At 40.3% G+C, this 16732-nt stretch overlaps 1 protein-coding gene across 10 annotated transcripts in view; it reads left to right on the top strand.

Moving 5' to 3' along the window:
• Positions 1–941: 941 nt before the first annotated feature.
• The window catches only part of GPATCH2L (G-patch domain containing 2 like), a 54647-nt gene continuing 38856 nt past the window's right edge, over positions 942–16732 (top strand). For 5 of the 10 annotated variants that reach the window (XM_081947969.1, XM_081947967.1, XM_081947970.1 and 2 more), the window contains exons 1-4: positions 943–1119; positions 2363–3030; positions 14140–14204; positions 16109–16285. In XM_081947969.1, coding sequence (XP_081804095.1) covers positions 2372–3030; positions 14140–14204; positions 16109–16285 — 901 coding nt within the window. In that variant the 5' untranslated portion in view covers positions 943–1119; positions 2363–2371. Of the gene's footprint in view, positions 1120–2362; positions 3031–14139; positions 14205–16108; positions 16286–16732 lie in introns of all 10 variants that reach the window. The other 5 variants (XM_081947971.1, XM_081947972.1, XM_081947976.1 and 2 more) reach the window with 3 other exon arrangements.

Genomic DNA, 16732 nt, shown 5'->3' with positions numbered 1-16732 from the left:
ACCTAAAAAAGAGCATCATGTATGAATATATTTCACTGGAGAATGATCCATCTGTAATAGATAAAAAATGATTGGATACCTGAAGGCTTCAAGGCCAAATGCATCCAATAGGGTGCTTTTTTATTGCTTTTGGCAGTCTTAAGTAAGTGATTTACTATTGCCTACTCCTAGGGTGTTTACAGTGGGATACAGTAAAACAACTCAGGAGTAAATAGCCATCATCACTTAAAGGGGGGGATAGACAGCACCTACTGAAGCCAAGTTGCTCTGGTTATTTAGTGCCTAAACTAGAGATTGCTCGGTATCTAGAGGAGTGACATGAGTCTGAAGCGCAAAAACACAACGATAAAGCGAGTGGCTTTTGTGTCTGCAACACCCTTCAGGTTGAGGGCACGGGCATTTCTCAGCACAAATACACGTGTCACTTCAATAACTCTGAAAGGAGCGCCACAATCGGACAGCATGCAATACTGTCAGGGGCAAAGGCGGGCTACGGGTGTTTTTCAGAAACGATGGTGGAGCGTCAGTTCTTGGGAGATCACGAAGGCGCCTTCCGGGAGAAGAGAAAGCTCCCCTTTCCGGATGTGCGACTGCTAAGGCTTCCTCGGTTTGGCTTCCCCACGGAAAGCCCGAGTGTTGGTCTCGCTTATTAAGAATCGCCGTTTCTCAAATGTAAATCCCGCTGGGTTCAGCAGTTCCTGAGAAGCGGAGTGGTCAAGCGAGAGTCCTCCCCTAGCAGGGAAAAAGTCGCCGTGCCGGCGGAGCAGCATCCTCCCTCCCTCGACCTCCCGCCCGCCCGCGCGCTCAGCTTAGCCTTGCCTCGCCTCGTTCCGAGCGCGGCACGAGAGAGCCCGAGAGACCCTCCCAGCCCTTGGTACAGAGGCGAGCAGTTACGTCATTGTTTCAGGAAATTGACGGCATGCCTCCTCCCCTCCCAGGACCGGAAGCTGTTTTTTTTTTTTTTTTGGAGCTGCCTCCGCGCCGAGACGGGAAGGCCTAGAGAGGCGGCGGTAGCGAAGGAGTTGGGGAGGTTGTCGCGGGAGCCGAGTGAGTTGGCCGATGCGTGAAGCGGGGAGCGTCCGATGCCGAGCGGCGGTGGCCTAGCCGCGGAAACGAAAGGTGGGAGAACTGCCGGGGTGGGTCGAGGAGGCCTTTCACTCTCCGGGGCAGTGGGAGTGGGGGGACACCCGTGTTTTGGGAGGGTCAGCAGCTCAAGAAAACAGCGGTGGCGCCGGGAGGGGGGGAGATTTATATGTGAGAGAGTCGGGGGGGGGGGTTCGGAGTAGAAGAAGCGCCCCGCTGGATCGGACGAAAGATCCTTGTTGTCCGGTGGCAGAAGAGCGTTCGGTCCTTTCGGCTAGTGCTCTCCAGCAACAGCAGGTGATGACCAATGCCTCCCCCAGTGTGTTGGGAGAGGAGATGGCGGGTGGGTGGACTAGATCGACATTTGTTTACCCTCTCGGCGCTGTCTAGAACCGGTTTCCCCCAGTTTCGGCCAAGCTTGCTTGTTTTGCAACAGCCTCTGGCGGTGTAATAAATAGAATTGGGAGAGTCGCTTTTATTACAGCGACGATCTTTTTATAAGATAGCTAATTCGGACACCAGTTGGATAATAGGTCTGATTACAGAAAGGAAATATCGTTTCCATTTCCTTAAAACTATTCTCTCTCAATCTGGCAAGGTTAGAATGGATATAGAACAGGAAGATGCTTGTTCTTAGAGGAATTAGGTGCTATTGTATTAAGTTATCACTTTCCCCTTGTAATATAACTCATTTCCGTTTATCTACATTGCCTGTTTTACACATGGTCCCTTCCATTATTGTTGTTTTCTTCCCATGGTTACATCATGGATTTTAGGCCAATGCCTTTTTTGATGCTGTAAAATAGTTTAGCGTGAGAGACACTTATAAACAGATAGGTATTACGGTTGTATATTACATCTACGTGACATTCGGCAGAAATGGAACACACAGAATTTGGGTTATTAGTCTGCGGTGGATGTTACAGCCATTCTCACAGGTCTCCATCACCTCAAAAAGACTGAGCAGAAGACCTTCTCTTATCTTCAGGATCAGCATTTGTTTTTCTTTTAAGTTTCTTTTCTCTATAAAAAGAAGTCATTAAAGTATATGTTACAGAGGCCATGTTAACACCTGTATTAACTATTAAGATAGTACTGTAAATAGTAACACAATATTAGAATAACTATATCTTCTTCCTTTTATTCTTTCCTTCTTTAAAAAGCAAAGCTAACCCAAAGTAAGTTTTTGAAAAATATATTATGTCACTTGGAAATAAATTCTATCATTGTAATGACATGCAAAATGGCTGATTTAATTGTGTCCTTTTTACTTTGGTAGACATTGCTGATGGATGAGCTAGTACATGATTTGGCCTCAGCTCTTGAGCAGACCTCTGAACAAAACAAGCTGGATGAATTATGGGAAGAAATGACTCTGAGTCCAAGGCAGCAGCGGCGGCAGCAGCTTCGTAAGAGACGGGGACGCAAGCGGCGTTCAGACCTTACACACCAAGCAGAACATGCTTGCTGCTATAGTGGGGCTTCAGAATCCAGCCTAGAAGAAGTTGTGGAGGACTGCCGGGAAGTGCTAACGGCTTACTTTAGCGACTCTGATGACATGGCAGTAGCCAAACATCCAACTCTCAGCACAGCTCTCAAGAATAAGCAACACTCATGGCATGAATCAGACTCCTTCACTGAGAATGCACCTTGTCGACCCTTAAGGCGCCGTCGAAAAGTTAAGCGTGTGACATCCGAAGTGGCAGCTAGCCTTCAGCAGAAGCTCCGAGTATCGGAATGGACTTATGAGAAGGGTTGCAGATTCAAATCAGCTAAAAAGCAGCGCCTGTCCCGTTGGAAGGAGAATGCTCCCTGGACATCAACTGGCCGGGGACTCTGTGAGTCAGCAGAGACCAGGGCCTTCCTCAGCAAAGGGGGAAGGAATGAAAGGATGGAATGTGAAGCAGATGAACAGAAACAGGGTTCTGATGAAAACATGTCAGAATGGTGAGATGTCTATGCCTTCTCTTATATGAGGTTCTAATATTTTACTTTGTTTCTTCACAAGCAGGGTCTCTTCCCTTTAGGTAGTTCCCTTTTGAACTACACTAATTCGATCCAGTCTTCTCAGATAATTTATGGAAGGCTGTTTTGCAGGGTGTACTTGTATAGACCAGCATTTTGTGTGAGACTAATTTCCGGTGTTTGTTTAAGAAAAGAATAAAATGTGATTGTTTAGTCTTTAGTCAGCATTATTTTAAATATTATTTATTTTCTGAAAATAAATGGATGACGTTGACATGAACATGTTCCAAGAGGAATGCTGCTATTTTGATTTTTGTGAAACAAGTATCAGTTGAAATGGTATAATTCATGCTAATGATTGAGTAGAACACTAAACATTACAGCCTAATTAAATGATGTTGAATGAGAATATATAATACTTTCCATTGCTGGTAATTCTCTAGGCATATAACTTGCACCTTCATTTTAGATGAATTGCATTTGGTTTTGAATAATATGTTCTAGATCAGGGGTGTGAAACTTGTGACCCATGGGCCGGATCCCCATGCCCAGTTTAGTGAAGGGGAAAAATGTCACGATACGTCATGGGACGACTCCATGACAGCATGAGTTTGACTCCCGTGTTCTAGGTGGAGTTTAGCAACTTGTAATATTAAGTCAAGGTTCATGTAATTGTTGGCCTACTTCAAGCATCCTTGCAAGTGAAATTTCTTCACTTGTAGGAAGATTGAGAGATGAAATGGTCCTGCATGCATTCTCTGAAACCATTTACCGCCAATGAGGTGCTATTTTTAATTGAACAGTTCCTTGTCATCAGTTATAAAAGATGTGAGCAATTGATTGAGACTTAGAATGAAACAAATTTGTTTAGAAGAGGCCCAACTGGTTCTTCCGTTACGTCCTTAGTTCCTAAGGTCTTGGAAGATATTGTAGTATCTTTGGAGTAACCTCGGGGAGTGTTATCTGAGTGTAGTTAAGAAAATTTATTTGGCTACACTTTTATTCAGACTTCATTGAATGCTGATCTATTTCAAAAATATTTTATTACATTTTGATTGAATATGTGAATAGTATGATATTGTAGTCAGATACGATGAGTAAAATACCTTTCTTAATAGTTTATACATTTGATATTTAAATAAAGTAAGAATTTTTGATAGAACTAAAAAGAGGGGAGTCATTAGGATACTGAGGAGTAGAAGTGTTTTCTATGGCTTATAGGATGAATTTTGAATTGATAGAATTATATAAAAGGATTGTCACATTGAGTTAATCTTTGAATTGATTTTAATGATTGGTTTTCAATATGTATTAGAAATAATAGTTCAGGAAGAACATACTAGTACCATATTTAAACAATTTCTGGGTAAAGAGAATAATCTACTGATCATTACATCCTGTAAAGGAACTTAAATTCACTGTTAATCCTTTATACAAATAAATAGTACAAGAATTGCTTTATATTTTCTTTCATCATTTTGAGTTTAATTAAAATCATATCATTTATCCATCTTTTCCCTTTGTATGTGCTTTTCATTTTATTTATTTTTGCCATGTATGGATTATAGTGTGTTGTTTTCCTTTCCTGTTCAGGGAACTATTAGGAAAGCAGAAGCTTTCAATTTTTTCTGACAGTAAGAGGTCAAATAAGGTGGACAGCACTGGTTGGGCAGTATACGTAATGATTCAGTCCTGAATTACATGTTGGTCTTTTCTATATTCAGAAGAATGCTAGATTTAGTAACCCAGAAGCAGTCAGGAAGAGATTAGTTGAAGTAAGGCTTTTTTTGAATTCTGTTAAATGAACAGAGATATCCAGCCTAATTCCTCTGCACCCTTAATCAAAATCATAAGTCCACAGCGTTCAAGAGGTGTCATTCTATAACAGTGACGTGCGGTGAGGTTTATGGCTGGTGAGGCACTGACACAGTGGTGGGTTTCAAATTTTTTTAGACTTGTGGACTTCAACTCCCAGAATTCCACAGCCAGGCATGCTCAGTTCCAATTTAAAGCGACAGCATTTGTTTTTCTCCTTTGCGAAAGAAGTTTCCTTCTTTCGTTTTCTTTTTCTTCTCCCTTCCCCTCCTTCCTCCCTCCCTCTCTCCCTCCCTCCCCCCTCTCTCAAACACACACACACACACATACACACATACACACACACATAGAGAAGTTGGATTGGACTATCTCCTACTCCCTTCCCTCTCTCTCACTCCCTCTCTCTCAAACACACACACACACACACACACACACGGATTGGAGGGAAGAGCACCAGTGAGGAGACCACAGGAAGAGGCAGGAAGCCAGTCAAAGAGCCATACTGGAGCACACACACTTTCCCCCAGCCCCGGAAGGATCCAGCCCAGCTTCACTGATTACAGGTTTGAAAAGGCAACGTGGCTCTGCCTGCAATCAAACTACACCCCGGGGAGAGCACAAGCGAGCCAGAGTCCTTCCCTCCAGCCTTTGCCCAAAGCCCCGCACCAGGAGGATGAAGTTTGAATTCCTCCCCCTCCCTCCGACCCACAGGTACCTTTTCCAGCTGTTTCAGAGAGGATTTCAACTCTGCTCTTGCCCCCGGTCCTCTGAAGAAGCCCCGCCCAAGCGAGCGCCCTCTACTATGAGGCAGGAGAACTGCGTGCCTCAACTATGTCAGGAATTTTTAGGCTTTTAACCCTTGCTTAACTCTGCTCGAGTGATCATAAAACACCTAAAGTCAGACTAGATGAGGCATGCAGTTCTCCTGCCTGTAGTAGAGGGTGCTTTTTTAGAGGCTTTTTTAAACAGTTAAGCAGAGTCATCCACGGTGAGGCAGCAACTAGCTCAGCCTGACCTCAGCTCTTGCCTTTTTCCTTTTAGATTTTTTTTCTTTTCATGATGACAGTGGTGAGGCTGTGCCTCCCCTGCCTCACCTGATTGCATGTCACTGTTCTATAATACTTTAGTGAAGTAGGCATTTTAGTAGTCTAAAACAGTTCCACTTATAAAGTTTATATAGTTGTCAGTTATACCTTGGAGGGACCAGTAGGAAAAGTATAGCCAAGATTATGAATAGCATTTTGTTGAATAGAATAGAACAGGGGTGTCAAACTGGCGGTCCTTGGGCCGGATGTGTCATGTGCAGGCCACGCCCACCCAGCTCCTCAAAGGGGAAAAAGGTCACAAAACGTCACATGATGGTAATGTGGCGCCGTGAGTTTGATACCAGTGGAATAGAATAATAACTTCCTTGTCACTTTGAATGTACACTAATTGGCATACATTAAAATGAAATTTTGTTTCATACAGCTCTCAAGGGGTCACCACTTCCAATATACATTACATAACCATAACTAACTAGCTAACTAACTAACTAACTAAATAAATAAATACAAAATTATGCATACACCCACATTTATGACACAGATAGTTTGGATGTATTCATGTACGTTATTCCTATGGGTTTATATGTTTTGTACTATGTCAAATATGAGACAAACCATTAACTTGCATCTTGGTTTTTTTTAGCTTATTTTCTTTTTCCTCAGATGTAAAGAGTATAAGCTGAAGTGGCTACTTTAGAACTTGGGTAAAGAAGTATGAATGCTCGCCTGTTTGGTGACAGGGCAAGTGACAGAGATGAAGTGTTTAGCCTCCCCCTCCTTCTTCAGCCCAGCCTGACCTTCTGCACCCCCTCTGTGCCTCTTGTTTTCTTATTTTTATAGAAAATCAATACTCTTCTTGACACATACAATAGCTCAGAAGCATAACTGAATGCGGGAGAGCTGAGATCTGTCCATCACCTCTCACTTTAACTCTTCCGAACTATTTAATTACAGGCGTGCTTTGGTCCAGGTGTTGGCAATTGTGCAATTGCTAAATGAAGACCGTTTTAACCAAAGATTGGGTGATCAATAACTCTATAGCAGTAGCTTGTTGGATCAATAGCATTCATTATTTTCTGGTTAAGGCAAGTGGCCTTCTTTGTAACTGGAGGTCATTAATCAATGCTTACTGGCTGTATGGCCTGTACTAAGGAACTGTGAACTTTCCAGTAAGAATTTAATGTAAAAATAACCTAGTTTGTATGATCATTTGGGTGAGAAAAGTGAGAAATGAGGCTTAGTCACACTGCTATTTTTGTTTCATTCTATTTGAGGATTTGGTAGTACTTCCAAAGCAAATACATGTCAAAACCACAGGCCCTTAGACCCTAAATTTGGTTGCCAATTACCTAACACTGTCTTGTCTTGCTACCTCCTATCTACTTAAGGCTTGTAGAATTTATTTATAAGAGAACATGTTACCATTTTGTTTTGCTCACATCTTTTATTGAGAAATGGGAACAAGAAACACTGGGAGTTTACATTTAACAGTTAAATAATTGTATAAATTAAGATAAGATAGATAAAATAAGATAACTTTATTGTCATTTTTTTTACTATGAGCACACTGGACCATGGTAAAAATGAAATTCTATTGCTTGTTCTCAAGAGAAAGTATATATCTACCCAAACACATATACACATTCTATATACATACATGAATATATACCTGCACATATAGAGATTACAGATTAAGAAGTGGAAGGAACCTTGTAAATCATCTAGTCCAACCCCCCCAACCAAGCAGGACACTCTATATCTCTACACACACACACACACACACACACACACACACACACACACACGTATATTCCGGAGTATAAAACACACCTTTTTCCCTCAAAAAAGAGGCTGATACACTGAATACAGCATTTTTTGCCTCCTGAAACCCCATCCCTTTCACCAAAATGGCCGTGCATAGCCTTATGGAGACTTTTAGAGAGCTCCTGGGGGCTGGGGAGGGCAGAAATGAGCAAAAAATGACCCATTTTTTGCTCAATTTTGCCCCCCATGAGTACTCTATAAACCTCCATAAGGCTATCCATGCCCTTTTTTTGATGAACAACGCTCCTGATTTCGCGAAAAACGGGCCCTTTATTTTTGCTTGTTTTTGCCCCCCCCCCCAGGAGCACTCTATAAGCCTCCTAAGGGCTATATATGCCCTTTTTTTGAAAAAAAAACAAACGGGCCTGTTTTTGCGAAAAATGGGCCGTTTTTGGGAGGTTTGCAGAGTGCAAAAACTTTTTTTGCCTCTTCAAAACCTTGGTGCGTCTTATACTCCGGTGTGTCTTATACTCCGAAAAATACAGTATATCACTATCCCACTGTCCATTTTGAACATATAGTGGAAAGAGGAAACTTGAGAGTTCACAAGTTTGATGCTATATGGAACAAAACTGACTGAATCTAGAAGCCTCCTCCCAGAAAGTAACAAGGAAAACAAGTTGTGAAGAGGATATATAGTGTCCCAGACAATGCTGTGGACTCTGCTCAAGCAGTGCTTCCTGGATAGAAGGAAGTAAACTACCAATTATCTTTCTCTGTTGTAAGTCGAGGACTACCTGTAATGCACTCTGTGGCTTTGGTCTCTAAAGCTGCAATAAATGTTTCTTTAACGAGAAAATAATGAGCAAATGATGTGTTAAGTCTCCAATCCTTATTAATGTTTGTATTTTTCTGTAATTGAAAGGGAGACCCTATGCTTTTATTTTTGAACATAACCATTTAATTCTGAGATACAGATGGTTGCAGGAACTGATTATTATGGCATCTCTTAGTATCTTTCTAATGGCACTGACAAAGATACCCCAGATAAGTAAATATAATTGCATGCTATCATACATACTTGATCCTCAAATTGTCAGATACATTTGGTGTTTGTAAGGACAGCCTAAAAACAGAAGGAATGCTGGAGTGTGTTCTTTTGTTTAAAGAAATTCAAGGGAACCTAATTTTCTTGCTTTGTTTTTATTTACAAAATATGAAGCTGACAATATACCATAATAATTAGTACATAAATAATTATCCAAGTATTTGGAATGCTGACTCTTGATTTGAGATGCATGTATCATCCAGGGAGATCTATACTTTTTGCAGTCCCTTTATTTGTTTGTGTCCCTTTATTCTAGTTAAAAATCTGATGTCTGGCAGTTAAACTAATGTTTCTTAACCTTGATAATTTTAAGATATGTAAGCTTCAATTGGCTGAAGAATTATGGGAGTTGAAGTTCACACATCTTAAGCATTGCCAAAGTTAAGAAATACTAAGTTGAAGCAGTTTCATTAATAAAAGTAACAAAATAATTGTGAGGTTGAGAAAATTTGTAATATGGTCTTTGCTTTTACAATGTGCCTCATTTCATCATTTATTCATCTGTGTAGATGCCCAATTAGTTGTGCTCATTTTCTCTTATTATCCACTAATAGATATATGTTATTTTGTACAAACAATACTGGTATATGATTATTCCTTACAATTATTTTTTAGGTATGTTCTTTATATGTTCATTGTACAATGATGAAAAACTTAAAGAATTGTTGCTTACTTTCTGTCTGTTGTAACTGGAATTGTCTTGGATGGCTCATGGAAACTATAGTTACTAACTGGATGTAATTTACTAAAAAGGGCCCACTTGGTATAATGGTTAAGATATGTTAGAAATTATGAGACTATGATTCTAATCCTGCTTTAGGCACAAAAGCAACTGGATGACTAGGCTGATCCCTCTCTTTTCGCCCTAGGAAGAAAGCAATGGCAAATTGCTTCAAAACTCTTGCCAAGAAAACTGTGGAGATTTGTCCAGACAGTGGTCAGGGGTCAATATGACTCTAAAGCCGTGATGGCCAATCTATGACACATGAGACATTGCCCTGTCAGCTCCTGACTTCACCCTTCTTTTGAGGCCGTTTTTCACCTCCAGAGGCTTCCTGGAAGTGACTTCCGGTTTGTCACCATTCCCGAACTTCCGGGTTCCCCGTAGGTCCATTTTTTGCCCTCCGGGGTCTTCAGGAAAGCTCCTGAAGCTTCCAGAGGACTTCCGGGGGAGGGTGTTTTTGCTCTCACCAGGCTCCTAGAAAGCCTCTGGAGCCTGGGAGGGCTAAAAAACCGCACCTAAAGCGGGGTGGTGGTGGTGGCGCTGGTCACATGTGCGTTGGGGGATGGTCCCTTGCATTGCATTATGGGTGTGGCATGCTCGCGCATGACCCCCCGCTTTTGGCACGGGGGCCAAAAAAGGTTAAGCCATCACTTCTCTAAGGCATATGCACACCGTCAAAATGACTAAAGGCTTCCTGCTCTGGAAGGCAGCACCAAAGTTTTAAATAGCTTAAATTCCTCTATTTCTATAGTCACCCATATGATTGGCTAAACGTTATATTCTTCATCACGTTTCTGTCTCCTCATAAAAACTTTAATGTCAGGTGAGCTGCAGTCAGTGAGATGATGTTTGGCAGCTTGGCTGTATCTCTAGAATGCTCACTTGAAGTCTATTTTTACACCAGCTTTATCTTGTTATGTGGCAATCTTTTCCCACCCAGGCTTCCAGCTTGGCATCATTTTCTGCCATGTTGATTCTCCTTTTAATATGCTGTTCCTAATATTTTTAATGAAGGCAGTCTCTGGGTTAAAAATGTCTGACTTAAGGACAACCCTTAGGTAAGAACACACTGCCTCTTACTAAAAATGGCAGACGTGGTTCTTCTTGCTTGAGCAGACAAACTGTTGAAGTTGTGCATTTCTTTAATGTGCAGTTTGTTTTCAGCAGTCCCTGAAAGCATTTGAGTTCTGACTTATGTACAGATTTGGGGTAAAACAAAGAGTTAGGAATAGAACTTGTTCTTAACTTCAGCATTATCTATGGTGAACTAAAACTTCATGTTTTTTTTTAATCAAATTTTTATTTTTTATATTCTTTACACATATCAATGCATGAATGGTGTGGTAATTGGGTAACGTACTTTTCAGTACCCATAAACATAATATTATTCCTAAATATTACATTTCATTTCCATTATTTCATATTATTTATACATGCCTTTTATTATCACCCTTCATTTCTGAACCATATTTCTGTCCTTCTGTGTATCTTAACATATTAATATATAATTATTATCCCCCCCCTATTTTCTATCCCTATTTTAACTCCCCCCCTTTCATATTGCTATAATAATTCAAAGCCATGTTTTCCACCTATTTTGTTGTTCATATTTCCTTAGTTAAATCAAAGTTCCATCCTTCATTCTTCCATTATTCAATATATCCTTATACAGTTTTAGTATCAATCACAATCATTTATACATTTAGGGTATTCCTATTCAAACTCTTTCCTTTCTTTCTTTCTATTATATGGATAGTAGAATCCATATAATTCTACTATTAATACACATGTTTAGATTAATATATATATTTATATATTTCCCTAAATTTTGCCCATTGTTAAGTTCTAACCTTCCACTGTTGTTCATATTTTTATACATATTTAGTAGTGCAGTCATTCAAAATCTATTTTTCCAATTCTTCATATCCATTTATATTAAAATTTTATCCTGATATCTATCACACTGCTATAATAATCCATCCTGTATAGTTCTGATATTAATACACATTATTGAAATATATTCATAAAATATTCTTTTATTCTATTTTCCCTTATCCTTCATCTCTTACCCGCATCCAAACCTTTAATCTTATTTTCTTTTTAGTTTTCCTCCCATATTTGTCCCTTATGTCTTTTATTCCTTCTTTTTGACTATGCAATCTAACTTTTTCTCCCAACTCTACCCTTTCCCATGATCTAATTCCAGAACTATCCATTCTACCTCCTATCTCTTTTCCCAGTTCTCTTCATGTTTCTCCCATAATGTCTTTTACATTATTTCCCTCTTTTTTTTAGTTCCTTAATCACTATTCGTTTTGGCAATATCTCCTTGTTATCTTCTTCTTGCTGATTTCTCTCTGCTTTTCCCTTCTGGTAGCTCCATTCTTTCTTCATTGTGATCATTGTCTGTTATTATTTGTATTAAATTTCCCAATTTTTGGTTTATAGTATACGGTCAAAGCTTCATTCTGTTTAGGTTCTCCTCACTTCCATCTTATGTTGCATCTGTGTTTAGTCAATCTCTTTTTTAGTCCACTGTCCAGAGTTCATTAATTCAAAAAGTCAAACTTCCAAGTCACAATTTTAAATGTCTCATCAATAGTCAGTCCAAACAATTTTAATTCACCAGGAGGTTATCCACGCCTCTTCAAATTACTTTATATGTTCAATTATATTCAATGATGTTCAGGGGCTCTTAACTGAAGTCCTTAGTTAATAATCAAATTTCTAGTGGTCTTAGAGTAGGTCTGTGTTCAACAGATATTTCCAGTCTTTTTGAATAGTTATTTCCAAGCTTGCATATCTCCCTTTTTGTCAGCAGATGGCGGTCTCGCTTCTGTCTGCTTCAGCCTCTCTCTGATATTGTTAACAGTTCCAATTTGAATTATTTTTAAATTATAAATCCAATAATTGAGCAATGTTAGTAAAGAGAAATTTGGGACTAATTTCAGCATTTTAAAATGCTCTCAATACCACATCTTTTAGCTTTGAGGAATCAAGTTTCTATTTATTATTAAAAAGCAGGTTTTTTCCTTCTTCAATTCTCTGGTATTTTTCCTGTGTGCCCATTTGCAGCTTCAACAAATAGCTTTAAATATGCTTCCCCCTTAGATTTATGGGGTCAGCTTCCAATAAAAAAATATTTTCTCACCCAGATCACACTCCATTCACTTTCTCCACTCCAGCACAGTCTTGGTTATTCAGGCTGTCCCTGGCTTCATGACGGCCATTTTGGCTGCTGCTGCTCCTCGTCTTCAGATGAGGGGGCTTTCCAAGTCAGGGAGGAGAGATGTGGCTCTCCTCTACCTGCCAGGCAGTCCCCCTTTATTTCACCACCCCTTCAGGGTGGCTATGGTCTGAATTTGGACCCTCCAACAGGGAGAGGTCAGAGCTGACCATAGAGCAGATCAGGCTTCCGAAGATACCGGAAGTACAACCGGACGTCAAACTAAAACTTCATGTTGTTCAACATAGCCTTTGAGTCCCCTGCCCGCCTACTAGTTCAAAAGCATGCAAATGTGAGTAGATAAATAGGTACCACTTTAGTGGGAAGGTAAATGAAAATGTCTTTGGACAATGCTGGCTCTCTCAGGCAAGAAACAGAGATGAGCACTGTGCCCTAGAGTCAGATACAACTGGACAGGGAAACCGTTATCTTTACTTTTAGCCTTTGAGGGCAAGGGACCTATATACAAATGTTGCATCAAATGTCATAAAAGCACATAGCACCCTGAAGAGTAGCTCTTGATGTTTTCATTTGATGTGTCTACATACTGGTTCTCCCGTCCCTTCTCTGCTGCCTGCTGTGTTTTTCTCTGCTAATTTGTATGTGGGGTGCCCCTTTTCTCTGCAAAATACTTTACCAGCAACTTAACTATTTCGGAGATTTTTTTAAATATGGGAGAGATAGCAGACTGCAGAGCTTCTAATGTTTTATTTTCCAGAAGATTGTATTGCTATGCCGGGAGAGGGGAAAAGTCTGGACCAGTGTATTTCTGTTTTCCAACCATGTGTGATGTATATAGGTAGTCCTCAACTTATGAATATCTATTCAATGACTATTTAAAGCTATACCGGTGCCGAACAAAGGGACTTATGATCAGTCCCTGACGGTATGGCCATTGCACTGCCTTTGTGGTCTCTGGCCTCCCAGAAATTGTTGCTGTGTGGCAGCTGGGATTCCCTCCCCTTTCTCCTTACCTGAATGTCCTGAGTTATGACTCCAACTGGGGCTGCTGGGATTGCAGTTGCTAAGCAACCCAGCCACATGACATTGCACTTTACAGCCGTATTCCTTAGTGATAGAAATTCGTTGCCCAGTTCTGGTCATAAGTCAAGGACTATGTCTAAAAATCAATGATATTAATTCATGTATTTTTTTCTTTAGTCCCTTTTTTAGATTATTCCATATTTTCCTAACTTATTTTTCATTCCATATATTTTATATTCACCCATCCAGTTTTCTGAGGTACCCATATCAGGATTAATCAAAGTGTTGAGATGAATAAAGCAATGCCACTATTATTTGTTGTGCTGGAGGTTTGTGAGAAAGTTCTGTGCAGTGAGAGATTTAGTCTTAGAAAAAAGTCTATATGTAATGCATATATACTTAATTCTTTGTTTTCCCTTTCCAGTGAAACCAGCAGTGTTTGCAGCAGCAGTGACACTGGCCTTTTCACCAATGATGAAGGTCGCCAAGGTAAGAATAGTTTCATGTCCCTATTTCTTCTATAATTTGGGGCTTTGAATGATAAATCAGACAGACTGAAAATAACTTTATTGTCACTTTAAATGTACACTAATTGGCTTACATTAAAATAAAATTGATATCAGGCACAGGTAATTGTGATCAATCTGTATAGGAGAAGAAAAGAAGGAAAATTTAAAGTATTATTTTGAGGCTGAATTCTGGTTCTTCCTTGAGCTCTAACAAGACATTCTCCTAGGCGCTGCTTGGAGTGTCCAAGCACGGGTTAACTTCAGCTTGCTGCCCAAGGACTGAGTTCGAATTTCTTGTAGCTCCGCCCCTTGCTCTCCTCAGAGGCTCAGTTTTAAAAAACTCAGTCGCCCTACAGGACGCTTTTTGGGGTGCTCCAGTCCTTGTGCAGCAAACTGGACCCTCTAGATAGCATAGTGTAGCTCTTTTTTTGTTTTTTTGAGTATAGTTAGACAATTCCTTAGCGTTTGTTATTTTCTTCCTCCTGTCTCTTTAAATAAAAGACTGAGACGCGCGAGGCAGGGTGCCTGCAGCGTGGCTTGCCTTTGTTTTCCACGATCGCAGCCGCTCCTCGGGGGGGTCGTTTGGAATCTCCCAACGACCAGACTGGGGTCAGGTAGGCAGTTAGGGACCCCAGGGAGGCATTAGGCTTCCAATTTCTCCCCCGGGGTCGCTCCAGGCGCGAAAAACACGCGCGGCCGCCATTTTGGATTTCAAAAATTGGCGCAATTTTCTCCCGGGCTTTTGCCTTTGCCACGCAGCCTGCTCTCACTGCAGATCGCCGCTGAGAGGATTCCTTAACTTCGGGCCTAATTACTCTGCAGGCTTTGGAGTTTTGTGGGGATTTTTGCTTGTTGCAATTATTTTACAGCTCTAGCAGTTGCACATCTGCCTGATGGTATAAAACTGTATTTTTGATCTGTGTTGTGATGCTATAGCATTATGCCTTAAAAAATAATGTGGATTTCAGTGATCACTTGTAGCAAGGCTGTCTCCGTTTTACATCCCATGCGATTTATTAAAGCAAAGATAAACATGTTGTAGCCATTCATGTTTTGCTGAACTGTAAGGCTCAACAGACCCAACTAAAAAGAAGAGGGTTGCTGTGAGTTGTACTTCAGTAATATTGGGGGGGGAGGGAGGGGAGCTTGTAGCTTTACTGTTCCTGTAATAATGTAAAAAGATTTAAAATGGCCTAAAAAGGCACTGACATATTATTAAATAAGTTGTTTCTTCTAAGAATGGCAAGGAGTTATGTAAAGATACTTATGGCTTCATTTGAGTGGGAGATGGAGATGTCTATAGATAACTATAGAGACATCAAGATGCAGGACCTATTATTATAATTTAAGACTTGGTTGTCATGTATGAATTTAGGGATAGATTTATCTTAGAAGAGTGGTTCTAAACTTTGTGATAAACCAGTCCCCTAAAACGATTAATGAATTTGGGTGAATCTTCTATGAATAAATGATTTCATTGATGTCAAGTCTGGCTAAGAAATAAATGTACTGTTTTTAACTATTTTAATTGATATATCACAAAAGGTGTCAAAATTTGTGGAATGCAACTGTAGGCAAAAGAGCAAAGGCCAGGCTACGTTTTGACAGCCCTCCAGCTTTGCCTCTTTACATTAAAAGAAGTCAAAGGTGCTCCCAGATTGCCTGCGCATACTGCAGCTGGTAGATCCCTGAGTGAGTTTTGACAGTGCTCCTACTTTGCCTGTCCAAACCTGTAAGATTTTATTTAAAAAGGTTGTGACTATCTTTAAATTGTCCTCTACTCACAGGTTCATAACTTTTGCCTGTTCAGTGGTTCTGATTTTTTAGTGTATAAGGAGATTCACCGTAAGAATATATTTGAATAGCTTTTTATTTCCTTCCTAGGTGATGATGAACAGAGTGATTGGTTCTATGAGGGTGAATGTGTCTCAGGTTTCACAGTCCCCAACTTTTTGCCCAAGTGGGGACCTGACCGCCCATCTGATATGGAACGAATGGATTCGAGCCTTGAAAAAATCTCAGAGCCAACATTCCTTCTGCCCTCTCGGCCTGTTACAAGAGGTGAAATTCTTTATGTGAATACTTGCAGGTTGTGGCTATACTGTAGCTCAAATCAGATACGTGATAGGCATGTGCAACTTTCAGAGTATAGGTGAGAATGAAATTGGAGCTTGGATTATAGTGTAATGTAGAAACTAGGGATCATAGATCATAGAAACCAATATGAATTTGCATAAATATGAATTGATGCAATAGCAATATGTTCTGATTCTGTTTTGTGTACCTTAATTAATTTCAGTTCTTTGACCATAAGGAATTGGGTCCAAATTACATAAAGAATTTGTTTAACAATGAAATAGACCCTATACCACAGGTGTCAAACTCACAGCATCACGTTGCTGTCACGTGACGTATTGTGACGTTTTCCCCTTTCGTGGAACTGTGGTGGGCTTGGCATACATGTGACGCATCCAGCCTGCAGGCCACCAGTTTGACACCCCTGCCCTC

The sequence above is a fragment of the Natrix helvetica genome (assembly GCF_964273705.1).
Source record: "Natrix helvetica genome assembly, chromosome: 1".
Taxonomy (NCBI): domain Eukaryota; kingdom Metazoa; phylum Chordata; class Lepidosauria; order Squamata; family Natricidae; genus Natrix; species Natrix helvetica.
Note: the sequence above shows the minus strand (reverse complement) of the source record. Positions and strands in the feature narration are given on the sequence as shown.